Source organism: Populus nigra, chromosome 18 (assembly GCF_951802175.1).
Source record: "Populus nigra chromosome 18, ddPopNigr1.1, whole genome shotgun sequence".
Lineage (NCBI taxonomy): Eukaryota > Viridiplantae > Streptophyta > Magnoliopsida > Malpighiales > Salicaceae > Populus > Populus nigra.
In genome coordinates this window covers 13,080,708-13,098,238 of record NC_084869.1, presented here as the reverse complement: position 1 = coordinate 13,098,238, position 17,531 = coordinate 13,080,708, and the positions used below count along the sequence as shown (strand labels likewise).

General features: G+C 33.1%; 1 protein-coding gene and 1 long non-coding RNA gene across 3 annotated transcripts; one reads left to right on the top strand and one right to left on the bottom strand.

Moving 5' to 3' along the window:
* The first annotated feature begins 6,980 nt into the window (after positions 1–6,980).
* On the top strand, positions 6,981–8,664 carry LOC133677880 (uncharacterized). Its single transcript, XR_009835856.1, has 2 exons — positions 6,981–7,174; positions 7,429–8,664. It is a non-coding gene; the product is annotated as an uncharacterized LOC133677880 (long non-coding RNA).
* On the bottom strand, positions 8,007–16,011 carry LOC133677878 (probable protein phosphatase 2C 75). 2 transcript variants are annotated; one of them, XM_062100013.1, is made up of 5 exons: positions 15,441–16,011; positions 14,995–15,348; positions 13,885–13,990; positions 8,288–8,612; positions 8,007–8,092 (listed from the first exon to the last, which is right to left on the bottom strand). In XM_062100013.1, exons 1-4 carry the CDS (start codon positions 15,825–15,827, stop codon positions 8,290–8,292), a joined length of 1,170 nt encoding a protein of 389 aa, XP_061955997.1. In that variant the 5' UTR covers positions 15,828–16,011; the 3' UTR covers positions 8,007–8,092; positions 8,288–8,289. The 2 variants fall into 2 exon arrangements, with proteins under 2 accessions (XP_061955997.1, XP_061955996.1); XM_062100012.1 differs by having other exon boundaries at positions 8,007–8,612; positions 15,441–16,010.
* Positions 16,012–17,531: the final 1,520 nt, after the last annotated feature.

Below are 17,531 nucleotides of genomic sequence, written 5' to 3'. Positions count from 1 at the left end.
GAATGTTTTATAAACTTAGTTCCTTGTGAGAACAATAGCGCAAGCCAAGGTCCTTTATATGCCAAAATTCATCATAAAAGTTCTTGTTTAGGATTTCTTTTTCTTGTTATTTTTAGATTTTTTTTAATTAGAATCAATTTAGCTTACTATTTAAGTGATTTTACATATGTTTTGCATTAGAATTTATTAAAATTAATTAAATTTGAGTTTTCTCTACATTTCAATTATAATTTTAGGGTTTGTAAAATAATAATTTCTTCTTTCCGCTACGCGCAGCATTAAAATTTTATTTTATAAAAAATGATAAATCTTGTTTGTTTTCATAGCATAAAGATTGTTTTTAAAAATTTAATTTTTTTTGTTTAAAATTATTTTTTTAGTATTTTTTTTAATTAATACATTAATGTCAAAAATAAATTTAAATATATGTGTGTGTGTGTGTTATTTTAATGTATTTATAAGCAAAAAATATTCTTTATAATTAGAAATTTAATTTTTTTTGTTTAAAATTATTTTTTTAGTATTTTTTAAATTAATACATTAATGTCAAAAATGAATTTATATATATATATATATATATTATTTTAATGTATTTATAAGCGAAAAATACTCTTTATAATTAGATTTTCTCTTGATATTAAAAAAATTTCCACCTGTAATGTTGTCATATGCACATAGAATATAATTGGACAATTTCCATTTCAATGCATAATAATATGAAACTAATGACAAATTCTTGTAGTTTAGTCTAGAAGTAATCATTTTCAGTTCAGTTCAGTTTTAACTTATAAAAAACAACCAAACTAGTTTTAAAAAAAACTGAAACCGAGTCAAACCGACAAATTTTGATCTGGTCCAGTTCGGTTCTTGATTTCAAAAAACCGAGAAAACCTATGCCTCATTTCCTAAGCCTTGTCACCATCAAACAAAACAAACTTAGCAAGATCTTGTTTGAGATTGAACTGGTCTTATTTGAAAAACGAAACAAACTTATGCCTTATTTCCTCAACCTCATTACCATCGAAATCAAATAAATGGAAATAGTGGTCTTCCTTTTCATTCTCGACAAGTTCAACAGTTCCCTTCCATCCACTCCTTTTCAACTTCTCATAATAATTCTTAGCTGCAAGCCTGCAATAATCAAATAATCTTCCTCAACTACAAAAATCAACATCCTCTCGCACCCAAGCCTAGCAAGATCCTCTACACCTGGATTTATAGTAGGATCAAGGGGTGAGAGGGGGCTGCTTCTAAGTCTAGGAGGAGGGAGAGGGAGATGGAGAGGGAGAGAAAGAGGTGAGAGGGGGCTACTTCTAAGTCTAGAGGGAGGGAGAGGGAAAGAAAAAGGGAGAGGAAGAGGCCAAAGGGGGCTGCTGGTTGCTAGGGTTATCGAGGGGGGATAATTTTTTTGATTTATAGTACCTTTTTTAAACTAGTTCGGTTTGGTCCAGGTTAATCGGTTCCTACATTGCAAAACCGAATCGAACCGGGATTTTTTCTAACTATTATAATTAGTTTAATCAGTTTTTTTTCTCGATTCGGTTTTTCTAGTTAATTTTTTTTTATTTTCTCAGTTTATTTGATTTTTCGGTTTTTTTACACGCCCCTAATTTGGTCTACTTACTAGGACATGTAAGAATGAATACGAGTAAAGGAGGGAGGGGGGGATGGGGGGATTAACACATAATGGAGTAGATAATCTCTAAGCTAAGAATCCAACCCTAGTTAAGGGTGGCAGTGATGTATGAATTGAGCTCTAGTTCTTGAGTTCGATCTCTTTGCTGTGGTTAGGTGTTGCATCAATGTGTATGAGTGTTAATTTGTACCTTTTGATTATAAGAGCTTTTGTTGGGTTTGCTATCATTTTCTACCCTTTTCTTTTTGGTAGATAAATTTTAACTTTATCGTGTTTTCTGATATTATATTATTATGGTATAAATTATTTTAAAAAATATTTTTTAATTAAAAATATATTAAAATAATTTTTTTAATTTTTTACATCAAAACTTTAGAAAATATCAAAAATATTAATTTAATATTTTTTTTCAAGCTAAACGCACCAAAATACAATTCAAAATACAAAAATAAAAGGTGTTACGGTATCTGTATATAGAGGGTATTTAGAAATATAATAGTTATTATTTTTTAAAGTATTTTTCATTTGAAAATATATTAAAATAATATTTTTTATTTTAAAAAAATTATTTTTAATATTAGTATATTAAAATGATTTGAAAATATCTAAAAACAAATTATTAATTTGAAGTGAAAATAATAATAAAAAAATTTAATTTTTTTAAAATAAAAAATAAACAGACAGAAAGATAGACGAGATTTGGGCCATGTTTGTTTCCCGGAATTCATTTTCCGGGAAACCACTTTCCAAACTTTCCTGTGTTTGTTTGCCATTAGGAAAGTTGGTCAACGGAAAACACTTTCCGGTCAACGGAAAACACTTTCTGGTCAACGGAAACACTTTTCGGTCAACGGAAAACACTTTCCAGTCAAAGAAAAATTTGGTTTGATTTCTAGGAAAGTGTTTTCCTTTTTGGCTGTGTTTGTTTTCCGGAAAGTGGTTTCCGGGAAACCACTTTCCAAACTTTCTTGTGTTTGTTTGCTATTGGAAAAGTTGGTCAACGGAAAACACTTTCCAGTCAAAGGAAAATTTGGCTTGGTTTTCAGGAAAGTGTTTTCCTGAAAAATTTGGGCGGAAAACACTTTCCGGAAGCTGTGAAAAATTTAGAAATGTCATTATTTGCTAATTATATCAAATTTGATCCTCAAACTTTTGATTGCTATATATAATTTGTTTTGAATATTTATTTTTCAATTTCATCTCTTAAAATTTAATTTTTATATTAAATTTGGTCCTTATTTTTATAATTGCTATTTGCTTTTTTCTTATCATTTTTTTATTGAAATTTTTTATCTATCAAATTTGGTCCTTATTCTTTTGATTTTTACTTATTTTATTTGAAATAATTTATAAAATGTTAATTATTATTATTTTAATTTCTTCACCTTTCATTTTTTTTAATTTTTTAGATTTGATCTCTCTTATTTTTATTATTATTTATTTTATTTGAGATAATTTATGAAATTATATTTTTTTTCAATTTCATTCTCATTCAAATTTTTAATTTGTAAGATTTTTTCCTCATTATTTTAATAAACTTGAAAAAATAAAACATTAATAAGTTATTTTCCAGCTCATTTTCCATAACATAACCAAACACTAGAAAGTGTTTTCCAACTTATTTTTCATTACACTACCAAACATCGGAAAATACTTTCCCGGAATTCACTTTCCCGGAATTCACTTTCCCCGAAATTCACTTTCCAAAAAAAAACTACTTTCCTGCAAACAAACGGGGCCTTGAGGTTTGTGAGTGTTGTCCTGTTGTGTCGCATACCATCAACTATTTAATCCTTAATTGCCGATCACTTTCCTAATTTAATTGGATGGCTTTCGAAGTGGAAATGTGAACTATGAAGCTGAAGGTCTGATATGAATCGGTAGTGGGAGTGCTTCTATTTATAATAATTTTTATAATAGTTTTTATGTGATAATATTAAAAATAAAAAAAATTATTTTAATATATTTTTAAATAAAAAATTATTTTTAAAATCACAACAATCATGGATGAAACTTTAGACTTGTAACCTAACCTTCACGTGGATGCCTCTTTGCTTTGTGCTTGTTTTGTCAAGTTTGTTTATGGATTAGGGATTGAACTCCACTCAATACTAGATAGTGAAAAAAGATACCAATGAAATATTGGTTTAGTAATTAAAATATTGTTATATTTTTATAAGAATAAGAATATAAATTCAATCTTTAAAAAGTGTATTTATTAGGAGAGATAGTCACGAATCCTGAACAGAATTAATCTTACCCTTTAAATAGGATGCGAGGATACCCCGGTTAGTAAAAAAAGATGGTGGAAAAAGCTTGGAGATTAAAAATGAAGAAAATTGCTTAAATTGTGAAATCAATAGTTGAACTGAATTAAAAAAAAAACATCGTTTAATTAAATGGAGGTCAGTGTGGTTGTAATTTCAATATCATATTTAGAAAATCCATGTTTTTGTATACGGTATCCTTTTTAAAAATAAAAACTTAGAAAATAATATCATTTTAATTTTTTAAAAAATAAACTTGAGATCTGGGTGAAGCTGGAGCGAGCTGAAAATCATATATGTAACTACCATAGAAATTAGTATATTTAAAAGGCTGAAAGAGGAGAGTAATAATAAGACATAGGGGCTATTTTGCAGAACAAAACTAAGGGGGGATGAAAAAACTAAACAATTAAAGGTAATTTTGGTGCAAAAAGCCATGTTTAGGTCATCCTTTCGAGAAACTAAAAGGCAATAATGAAAGTGGAGTAGGTGATTTTTGTTGTTTTTTCTTTGTTTGCCTGTTCCATTTTCAAACACCTGTGCTTCTTCTTCCACACGGTTTAGCCCCACACGAAAGTAGAATTCCTAGAGCCATTCTCCTTTTGTTTTCTCCCGTTAGGATTGTCATCTGATCGGACTCTTAAGTTTGTGCTTAGAGCCTGCTAACACTTGTCTTTAAATTAATCCAGTTTTTATACAGTTAAATCATGCAATTATCATTATATTAAAACTCGATTAATAGCAGCCTGACAGGTTGACGTTTTGAAATCTTTCATTGTTTGCAGCTTTTTGCTGCAACAATCTATATCTAAATTGTTTTTCAAAGGAAGAAAATATTATCGTTCTCTACAATTTGTTTGTTTTTTTAATGCAGACAGTACCTGACCCACAATGAGTGGAAAATTAGGGTTCATGGAGAGGAAATCAATTCGGGTGAGCATTGTATAAAAAAAAAAGCCAGCAAATTTGAAGATGGGAAAACGGAAGTGGATTGTTTTGACTAATTTGTTTTGATTTTTCAACATTCAATTTATTCTTTCTTTATGGTCAAAAAAACCGAAACTGAAAAGGAATTGGCCATTTGCGCAATGAAACCAGCTAAAAAACGGAGGGCAGCCATCCATTTGGGAATTAGAGAGAAGGAGATGGAGAATACAATTTAACTATACGTTGAAATAAAAAAATAAAAAAAAAACAAATTTATCCTTTTTATAGCTATACTTTTATCCTTACAAATTCGGAAAACTTTCACTTTGCTCCTATAGTTTTAGATTTCTTAATGTCACCCTATACTTTCCAAAAGTTTCAGTATTACCCCCCCCTCTACTAACAAGCTAACAAATTCTAGTGATGATCTCACGTTTTGGATTTTTTTTGTTCTGCTTTTGTTCCTATATATTTTTCGAAGTATTTCATAAGATATTGATTGTTCGTATATATGAGAATTTAAGAAAAACTACACAAAAAAAAACAAAAAAAATGTAAAAGGAAAGGGTGAAAGCATGATTCCTTTAACAGTTAAACGTTTTCGGAAACAATAGGAGAATATTGAATATTTTTAAAGTATAAGTATAGGATTGGAACATTAGTAAGACTACGGTGGCAGTTTTATACTTTACCCAAAAGGACGAAAATGAAAAAAGAAAAGAAAAAAGGGTTGACTTATCAATTCAATTAAAGTGTAAATCACCGTGGAGACCACATCGCAATTTTGGCCGACTCTCAAAAGGATAATGATGATTAATCACAACATTCATTTCACACTAAAATATTATAATGAATATAATCTTCTTCCTTGTTTTTTTAATTCCTTTTATTAAAACCATGAACGGCATGCATAATTAAAAATTAATGGAAAAAAACTAAAACAATTGATATGGTTGTTAAAAAGATAAGATTTGATTTCTTTATTTTAATTTTGAAGTCATTATCAAATATATATATATAAAAGGTACGTATAGGATAAGTAAAATTCTCTGAAAATATTCTTTATTGAAAAATTAAAAAATAATACTAATCCAGCCTCAAATAGACACAAGAAACTATATCATAAAAAAAAACATAAGATATTATTTTTCATTCTAAGCCAGCTGGCACATTATATTGTGTAAAAACCAGTAGAGGGGTAAGACTTGAACAAGTTCTTATCTTACCCTCTTATTCTACAGAATACCAAATACCATTGAATTAGAAATATGTTGATACAATAAGCTTGAGCCACTCATTATTTTGTCATCAAATCCTCCAACCTCCCACGTTTTTGACTGTGCATGAAGTTGTGATAAAGATTATTTTTTAAAAGTGTATTTTATTTAGAAATATTTTAAAATATATTTTTTTTATTTTTAAAATTTATTTTTAATATCAAAAAATCAAAACGATTCAGAAATATAAAAAAATAAATTTGAAGAAAAAAAAAATTCAAGGTTTTTAAAAAGCATGGTTGGACCAAAAAACAAGCATATTTTTTTTAGATTAATGTGAATGTCCAGCTCAACTTGCATGTACCTCAACTAATCCTACGAGCTCTGAAGTTAACGACCATATAAGCCTCAAGTGGCTTTCAGATTTATGAGACTTGAACTGGTAACTTCTGGAAAGCAAACTCAAAATCTAATCAGTTGAGTTACATCACTCAGAATTCCATAAATAATTTTTATCCATTCAAGAAAAAGTATCGGCATAATTGAGGTTGAGTTCAGTATTATCTCGAAACATAGATTGAAATAATTGAAATAAAGAATACATGTACCTTTTGTTTTCATATTTCGAAAGAATGAAAATTAACTCTAAAACTATATTCAAAACACATTTATTTTCTATCTTTATCGGTGTCTTTAAAACTAAACAGGTCTTTTTAACCAAAAACTCTCGCTCCCAGACAAACAATAAATATCCTCTGTCCTAACTCCATGATCTCAATGCCACCAATTTAATTACTTTCTTTAAAGGGAAAATCTGTGTCCACAATACATCTTTTGTCAACAAGGAAAAAATAGAAGAGAAAGAGTCCCCACTCCAAAGAGAAAAGAAATGGTATAAATTCTATTTTATAGATAGACCTATCAGTTTTCAAATTTGTTTTATTTGAGCTCTTTAAAATATTATTTCTTGTGGTTCAAGAGGATTTCCAGAATTTTATGACACTGATGAGTTCTTATGTTTTTTTAAAATAAGTAGGTGGACAGTGGACTCCGTTGTCTAATCAGTGGCCTTCTGCTATCCAAAAAACCATACAAACTTTGGCTGGAAGATTCTGTACTGCCAGAAGGTTTCTACTTTCCTCTTTTTTCTTTTTCTTTTTTTTGCTGCGATTTCTAGGATTTCTAATATGGAACACATCTCTGAGGTACAATGGCTGCCTACCTCATTGAACTGCAATGACTACTTGTTGGCTCTTGAAACGGATCCTATTACCTATAAGCTATCCTGTACCTCAGCTCCTACCAGGAATTGAAGATGACAGTGATGAGATTTTTGAATTTTGATCCTCCTGTCCTCTATTGATTAATAACGTCTGTGCAGGATTTTTGAATTTGCGAACATAAATTTTCAGGCATGGAAAAGGAGAGCTTCCAAGTCTGTAACATGGTTTGTAAGACTTAGCCTGGGGTCCCACTTAGTCAATTTTCAGGCATGGAATCACCATGTTGGGTTTAGTAAATATGGTTTGAAATGGTGCTGAATCAAGGCAATCAAGGAGAGAACACGAACAAGGTTCTCACGGAGCAAAAGGAAAGTAGAGAAGAAAGCCAGCAAAGAGAGCATGGCGAGTTACTTGGAGAGTTAAGAAGTAACAAAACAATTCGAGGGGAATTATCTTTTATTTAGGACTCATTGCGGCTTCCTGAATCTGCATGATTTTCCTCTATTCTTGCTCATCCAAAAACCTTTGCATATTACAGCCTTCCACCTTCCATAAATGCCCAGGAAATCAAAGAACGGACATGGAAACTGGACCAGATATGGACAACTCTGCTACCTCAAAACTAATATGATTTTCCCTTTCTAGCCCATCCTGAGAAACTGCATGCATCTGTAACCTTTTCCCTATACTTTAATTCAACATGACCGAAACTCATGTTTGTTTGCATGGCAGATCATTAAGAAAGCAAAAATATCTTACTCATAGACATTGACCAATGTTATCCTGTCATTTGTGCAGATGGGCACCCTGCATAGGCGCACTCTGTGGAAGAACAAAGCAGCAAAAATAGTTTAGGCAACAGTAAATCTCCTTCCATGAAGTAACTAAAACCATAATCCATTTGATGCTCTCTGTATTTATATAAAGGTGTTATTCTCCAATAGAACCTTGTCTGTGCATGTTGATTTCTAGGAGATGTACAGAGTTCAGTTCAAAATTGGATGATTCCCCTCTTACCCTCAGCTCCTCTTGAGATCAACAACAATGACACTGATGTTATCAGCGCTTCTCCGTCCTAAGGCAAGGCGAGTAAGAAGTGCAGCAGCCAACATGCTTCGAGATGGGTACAATGCTCCAGCACCTTCTTCTTCAATCTGAGGCCCGGCCTTGGCAGGAGGATTTTTTTCTCGGAGGCATTCGCGAGCTACCTGACAAGCCAAGTCACTTGACAAGACATCCCATAAGCCATCACTAGCAAGAATTAAGCACTCATCTTCTGATTCTCTTTTTGTAAAAGTAATCTCAGGCTCTGCTATTACAACTGGCTTTAAATATTTGTCCCCTGCTCAAAAAAACATAACAGAATAAAAGGAATTGAGCAAGCATTTTAAGAACCCTTGTATACAAAGATGAATAATTGATCATCCGGTGCTAGATATGACCATAATACCATCACAACCAAAACAAAAGTTATGAACTAACTGATAAGGGTTGAGAGAAACCATAGTCAGGCAATTAACCTACAAATAAATGATTGATAATTGAACATCAAAATTTAGCACACTACTGAAGCAAACACGCATTTCTACAGAGACTAGATAAAAATTATAATACAGTTAAACAAGTGTTACGGCAAACGGTCATGCGATATCACATAAATGCTTCTCAGATATTTAAACATCATAGTTTAACATGCTGCTACAGAAAAACAAGAAATGCATCACCTTGAAACAAATTTCCACCAAAGGATTGGAAGAACATTTTTCTTTTCTTTCCTGACAGGCTAAAGAGGATTTATTTCAATTGAAAATGGAGAAAAAATAAACAAGTCCATGGCTGAATGTTAAGAATAGAATGTAATCAATTCAACTGCTTTGCCAAACTAATGATAAGATTTGATTTCCACCTATAGTTTTCCGAAACAGAAACCTAATAATTATTTCACTAATGAAGTTAGGCGTGCAATTGTGTGCGCACATGCCTTCACAACCAAAAGCACGTTTTGGTTTATGTCAAGAATTTAATCCTAATCCTACCACCTGGAAGCCATGCAGGCACCGGTTACTATTTTCATCAAAGCCACGTTGTCTTGCCTGAGATGCATTATGGAAAATTCTGAAACCATTAGGAGGGTTGGGAAAAAAAATCCATCTTTATTTTCATGGTTATGTAACCACATCTTTTAATGTTTAAGATCCAATATTAAACATTGGATCCTCCTATGGTAATGCACTGCCAACATTGTAGATCTTCACCAGACTTTAGCACTCAGCTTGGCAGCTCCATTGTTTGACCTGATTGATACAGAAACAGCCAAATTCCTAATGAAAACCAACACGCAACCCATTTTCATGTTGGGTGTCTCATAATTAGGTTGGAGTACCCCAAGATGAATAATCATTTAAACTTTGGTGTTTATCACAGGAGCAACAGATTCTCACTGTGAGAACAACATTTATAGCCTGTCATTAAGTGACACGATTCATAATCAATAGATCAACCGCAGCAGCAGAATCAAACTTCATATTGAATAATAATAAAGTATGCAGTTGTGTCATGCATAGCGACAGAATCTAACGTCAACCAGGAAAAAGAAAAAGAACTACAGAAATTATGGCAAAGAAAATAAAAAGATCAAATGCAGTACACAAGAATTCAGATGGAAAGTGACCAGGATAAATATTTAGCTACATATTGAATAATAATAAAGTATGCAGTTGTGTCAGGCATAGCGACAGAATCTAACGTCAACCAGGAAAAAGAAAAAGAACTACAGAAATTATGGCAAAGAAAATAAAAAGATCAAATGCAGTACACAAGAATTCAGATGGAAAGTGACCAGGATAAATATTATCTAGATTTTTAGCTACTTTGCTAATGCTGACATTTACAAATTGAAGCACATAAAAATAGAATACCTACAGTACATTCTGTCACTTGCGGCTTTCAATTTAGGATTAAATGCCTTACATGTATCATGGCTTTCATTATATATAGCATAGATACAACAGCCGAGAATCTCTCTCAACAGCATGCAAAAATGCAAAGGAGTACAACGAACTTATATTTGCATCTTTAGTATGTTATTCTAGCAAGTGTAATGTAAAAATCATACCACTAATTTCAGAATCCCTCCAGCAATGAGGCATTGATAACAAAAATTCACAAACCTCCATATATACATGTAATCACCTTAAATCTCATTGAATGGAGTCAACCCACATGGTGTGGTAATCATTCTTATCCTATTACTCATATAAACCATATGATTTCTCTATTACATTTTCCATGTTTTTAGTTAAGTATTCACCTTACCTAAATGACATCCCGAAAACTACTTTTACCAAATATAAGTCAGACAATATCTTTAGTCATTTAATCAACTCTTACATCCATCATCTTTCCATTGCTTTCGCAATATCCAAACAGAAAGCTACGCCTCGACAAATAAATTAGACAATATCTTTACACTTATTTAATCAACTCTTACATCTGTTTAAAATCAAAATGCCATTGTCTTTCCATTGCTTTTGTAATATCCAAACAGAAAGCTACTTCACGACGAACTTAAACTTACAACAAAAGCGAGCGTTAATGTGGATTTTCCTGGACTCCCCACATAATCACCACTCTTAACTAATGACTTTAGCTTACTACTTTTCTTCACATTCATGAACCTACATAGTTAGGTTGTCCAGTATCTCTCTTCCTACCTATTATGGACAAGGAACTAAATTTGCCTGTTAAAAAAAAAAATCAAACCAAGCTTTACACTCATCATCGGAGTAAGAATATTATTGCACAAATTTAGATTTATAGTTTTCATCCAATCTTTGATATAGCAGTTTCCTAACTCTTGGTTATCATTTCTTGGGTTGAGACACCAAAGCACTCTATTTTAGCAATATGTCACAAGGTCATAGCTTGCCAGTCAATTCTTTTCTCATTTCAGCCCAACAAATTGGAGCACCTCTTGGAAGTTTAGAATGCAAACCTCATTGCTTCCACTATCTAACCTATCCGAGAGCATGAGTAAAGGATGGAAGTGTAGAATGCAGAACTTATACCTTCCATTATCCATCCTTTCTAAGGGCTCGAGGAAATAAAATATTATGAACAGCATGGTACGACTACCACCTAAAATCTTAAGACCAGCATGCTACGAAAACCACCACCCCAACAAAAAAAAAAGGAATATTAAATTTCTCATAGGGTGCATGCCATATCTAGTGTGACTTCAAATCATCATACTTCGCAAGCTTCTGCAGATCCCTAATTGCTCTTTATTGACTTCCTTGAACACAGCAAACTGCATATGATGCCTAAAGATATGCCAACTCTAATAGATCACAGACCAAAACATGAATAACATGGAAAGGCATGTAAAACAACTCAAGAAGGGAAAATGCCAAAATGATCGTAATGGTCAACCTTTCTATAGAAGGTTTATGCATTTGGATCCTCCTTCAATACTGCTACCACGAACCATAGAAAGAAAAATATTAGAGTTTCCCTCTTTGTTCCTTCTTACTTCCCCTCCTCTAAAAAAGGTTCTCCAAGGAGAGTGGAGCCATAGCATTGTGCATTACTGGCATGCATGACATGTCAGTTGCGCAGCCCAACACAATAGATAACAGAGTTTTTCCCTGATATGAACCAATGATTCTGGTAAACCCATCAGCAACCTTAAGTTTGCTCATGTGCTTAGGTGAAGCACCCTTGACACTTGATTGCAGGTTAAGCGTGCACTAGCTTATACTACATAACTATAGTAAAGCAGACTTATTCCTAGCCATTTTTCTCTCTCATTTTCCTTTCTTTTGAAAAAAGAACAAATTAAAAAGAAAGAAGAATGGCCTAGCATTTATAGTGGCTCCTTAATATCCATTTCTGATGGAAGAAGGGAATCACAAAATTATAGCCCATCCAATTGCCCTTTCTAGACTTTCCAACATTATTACATGCTTATGTTGAACCTCAGGTTGGCAAGCAATCCGTATTTGAATGGCATATGCTAAATTCGATAACCATGGGACATTGATGGATTTTTTTCTTTTTAATGCTGTTACACACCAACATCTGTCCAATGGTACTGGAAGTCAAGCCTCCAATATGCAACAAGTGCCCATTTCATGAATAGTAATTTATTCTAGATGTTCAACAACAACTACAACTACTAAAGAATGAAAGTCCCTGTGCTTTTAGGGATGGCAATGGTATCGGAATCCGATGTGTATTCCATCCAATCCGAATGGATAGGTTTTCTTGACCAAAAAAAGTGCTTGGTTAGTATTTGGATAAAATCTGAAGAAAAAAAATTCATGGTTATGGTTAGGTTATGATTTTTGTGGTATTTGAACTAATCCGATCCAAAACACACACATATTGTATTTATATTCTATATGTAATGGCCAAATTATAATTATAATAATGTTTTTGTCTACATATAGTTAGCTATATTTATTAAAATTATTGATTCTAAAAAAAAATTAAAAGCTATCTATTCAATTAAGTTTTTTTTAAAAAGAGAGAGAGAGAGAATGGATGATGAATATTTGAATGAATTTCCAAAATCTGATGTTTTAGATTTTTTTATTCAAAATCCAAATCGGACAATAAAGGATGGATTATGGTTATTGTTTTTTCCATTTGGATATGGTTATATTTATACTACTATCCAAATACGTCTATGTGCTTCCTTTACTAATTATATGAATGAACCTATTTGGAAAAAAAAAAAAAATTACTTCACAAACTTTTGCTTGTTTTTTCAAAACAAATGTTTTCGATACAATAAGAGGCAACAGATGTATTAGAGGAGTATTGTGGTTTCCAGCAAATATAGAACTAGTTTAATGATTTCAGTCTCTAATCAGTAATTAACCCATTCATCCAAACAAAGGAAAAGGAAACCTAGAGCCCATAACAAGGATATAACAAGCATAGACTACCCATTTCACCAAATCAATTCATCAAAAATTCATAGGCTGGCGAATTATTAATGTAAGCATGCATCTATATCAGGTGAATAAATTTTAAAAACTATCCACAAGTTTAGAAAATCTATAGATACCAAAACCTCCTACAATAATGCTTCTCGCCTTTCTACTCTTCAGGGTATCAATGACTCTCCAAAGGTTAAAGCAGATCATTGCTTACTTATTCTTGAGCAAACTTGTAAATGGAAAACTAGATAACATTAGAGCAAATAAAGGGCACTAATTTGCTCAAAGAAATGAACTGAATTTTCAAAATGAACTCATAACTTTGTTCGACGGTGATTTTCATTGGTGAAATTGAAAATTATCAATACAAGGCTGTTCAACGCCATAAAGTGAGACATTCAACATGGATGCACATCCAAATCTGTAAGCAAAAGGACTAAGAGTAGTTTGTGTAAAAATGAAAACCAATCTACTAACGTGACAGATGTTTTTTCTGTGTTCCTTGTCATGTGATAAAATTAAAGCATCTAATCCCAATAGCGAGTTCTTTATATGAGCGAGTGGAAAAAATATAAACAACTTAACTTTAGGTGTATACATCGCATGAGTTTGATGAGTTGTAACTCCAGAAAAAAGAACGATGATTCAGTTAAACCTATAATAGATTACCTATTGCTCGAGACATAGCAAGAATGCCTTCAACTCGAGCTCCATTCAGGAAGATCACTCGGCCTCCAGCAGCTTCAATTCTTGCAAGTTCATCCGACCTATCCGGCTGCAACAAATGTTGGGAAATTTTTTTATTAATTAATCAAGTAAAAAAAAGTAACAAAAAGATAAAAGGGTGAGCAAGTCAAATCATACCCAAAAAAAGAGAGATAGCTCCCCAAATTTTCAATCCTTTTAAATCTGAGGAAGAAACAAGAATTTTTTCTATCTATTGGAAAATTTGATAAAAAGTGCAAACAAATTTGGCAGCGGACTTATCGATGAAATGGAATCACTTCTCATTTTCTTGTTTAGTATGATTTAATTTCAGATAATAAGATTATAGTTAACAAAAAATTAGGATATCCTATATAAAGTGGAATAAATTTGAACTATTACAAGTAAATCCTACTTCAGATAAAATTAAGATGTAAATCCCATATGTTAGATTGGAATCTTTATTTTCATTTCCAATCCTCCGATAAACAAATCCTGAATCCTGCATCAGAGGAAAAAAAAACTCATACTGTGATGAAAATACGAGGTTGCCTTGCTAAACTATTGAAAACTTCCATTGCGTGACAGATGGAAAGTTGCCATTTGGACTCTGTTTATTCATGAACACATGCATGTGCTGGTGTAGGTCCAAACATTACAAACCACAAACCATTTCTCAAATCATCAGAACAGTTCTGAAACCTTAGTCAAAAGGATTCTTCAATGAAGAATGGACATCATAACTAGTTGATTCATGCATGCCAAATGTCAAGACCACAAACATGGTAGTACAAGAGCACAACTTTCCACAAGAAAAAAAGACAGACTCCTGGTTTCAAGGATGTCCAGAGTCCCCACCCTGTCAAACAAAATGCCACCTGTTCTCTAAAACATGTTCTCTTTGGCAAGATGACAAATCCATGTGTTTCACATCATCATATACATGTGATCCCATGCAAAAAACGTAAAAATCTAGAGTCACCATGATTAAAATCTTGACTAGCAATGGACGGACTGCGTCACCTAACACGTGTATTGATAGTACCATCAGCGTTTTCCGATTGCAAAACTAACCTTATGATCAACACTAAGGGGAATGGCCCTCCCGCCTCGCGATAGGACGGCGCGTGAGTCGCCACAATTAGCGACGATTATATGCTCTGGGGATAAAACAGCCACGACCGCTGTAGACCCACCGAGTGCCATCTGCATGGGGTGGCACCCGCATTTGAACCACTCACTCCCACATGCGCACGTGCCCATTGCCACCTCATCCATTCTCTCATAGCTCCTCTTCATCACTCCCCTCCACATTTCCTCCCATTCAGCCCCACCACCCCCACTCTCACTACTCACGCGTGTTGAGTCCACGCGTGCCAGTTCTTCCTCTATCAACACGTGCATCCTTTCCCTGCATAATGCTGCCACCTGCGCAAAATAGAGAAAAAAAATATAAATAGATTTATTAAATGACCATAATGCCCTTTCAAAAACAGAGATGGACAGTTTTCTGCAATTACGTGAGCGCCGCCATGACCGTCAAAAACACCAAACAAATGCACCGGTCTCCGGCGGTTAACCTCCGGCTGGAAAAAGTTAATCCGTACAGAAATCGCGTCCTCCATCTCACGTGACCTTCCTGACACTGACATGCTCCCAAAAACCGGCTCCGCCACCGGAATTTCACACACCGTCTCCTCAACCCGTTTTCCTTCCGTGGAAGTTGAACTCGAGCTCTCCCCCTCCGCCGCCTGTTTCTTCTCTTTTGAAGTCAGAGGATCAATCGGCTGAGAAGAACCACCAGAGGCGAGACGCCTCATCTCGATTCTCCTTCTTCTGCGCTCCCTGCATTTTTCCGGCGAATCATCTCCATCGTCGTTTAACATCCTTCGGTAAACTTCCGTCATTAAAATCCGTTACCGTTAACAGTCATCTCCGTTTGCCATTCACGAACAGAGAGGGAGATAGTGTTTGTGAGAGAGATTTAAAAGAGAGAGTTTATATTTTATTTCATTTTTACTAATTTTATTAATTTAATTTTGAAGAAGTGGGGACTGTGGAGGAGAAGAAAGAAAGGGCGATGTGTTGTGTTTCCTCTATTTATCGAATGGGAGGCCAGCTCCAAATTGCCCCTTCACTTACCATTATTTGCTCTCCTTCTTCCACGTGTCCACCCTGACGCTCCATCTTCTGATTCTTTCCTTCTTTGTATTTAATTATTTCTTTACATATAATTTATGATAAAATATGAGTCAGCAGTGAACGATGTTGACTGAAAACTATTTCAAATTAAGTATTCTTGAAGAAGTTAGATGGTATAAATTATAATTAATGAGCTAGTTAAAGGCTTAAATGTATTTTAAACTTTTAATTAAAATAATATGTAATTTAATTTTATAATAATTTTTTACTTCAAGTAAAAAAATATTCTTAATTTTTTAAATTTCAAGTTTGATGATAATAATAATAATAATTAGGTGTAAATTCTTAATTCCATCTCTTCTCTTTGTTAAATCGGCTATATATCACGATATTCTGAAATCTTTTGCGGGGCACAGACAGGACGACACGAATCTGACAAATGGAATCCCCTAACTGAACTGCTTACAAGTGGACCAATAATTGGCTTCCACGTATAGATAGAAATAGGATGGCCCACAAAAGGTGTTTGTCTTTTTTCAAGTGTTTTTCTGTCCATCTATCCTTAAATTACGAAGCCGCAACACACGTGTCAAGCTCTGGACTAACCACCACTCGAAAGTGATGTGTCTGGCCCATCGATGACACGTAGGAATGTGATGTCGGAAAAAAAAAATGAGAGGCGGCAGAGAGTCTTCGTTTGTGGGTGGTTGTAATGGACTTGGTTCATAACTGTGGAGAACATGGCTTTCTTCATGTTGACTGTGGAAACTTGTTTGGACTCGAAACCTTAACTTGGGGTTAACTACAAATTAGTCCTTCATATATGCTCTACATTTCAAATAAGTCCCTTAAGTGTACAACCTTTTGCCAATGGCTTGCTGTCCAAGTTCACCTTATACCCATGCTCTCAATCGACCCAGAAAAAAGAATGGGTTAAACTATATTTATTAATGATTATTTTTTATTATTATTAATATTAAACATTTTCAGCTTAGATTGGATTTGATTGGATCAACTAGGTTATTAAAACCAAATCAATTAAGTTTTATTAGGTTAATAACTTGCTCGATTTAATTAGAAACTCAATTTAAATCATGTTTTAAATTTTAAATTTTTCCGATAAACTTATTAACCTGGCTTAGATTTAAAAACCATATTTCTAAGAGGCTTCACATTCGAATCTTTGAATCTTATGATTTAATGTTTTGAAATACATTAAATAAATGTGTGTGTATAAAATATATTAACATATACTAGAAGGACTTTGCTTTCCAATGTAGTAATAAATAGGGAAAAGTTAAGTTTTTTTTTATTTTGGTCCTTAAGATTTTTTAGGACTTTTTTTTTTAATTTCAATCTTTTAAAAAAAAATTATATTCCAACATTGGGTTTACTAGGTATAGGACTTCATGATTTGTTTTAATTTATTTTCCATGAAATTATCATGGTCTTATAACCCAAATCACGAG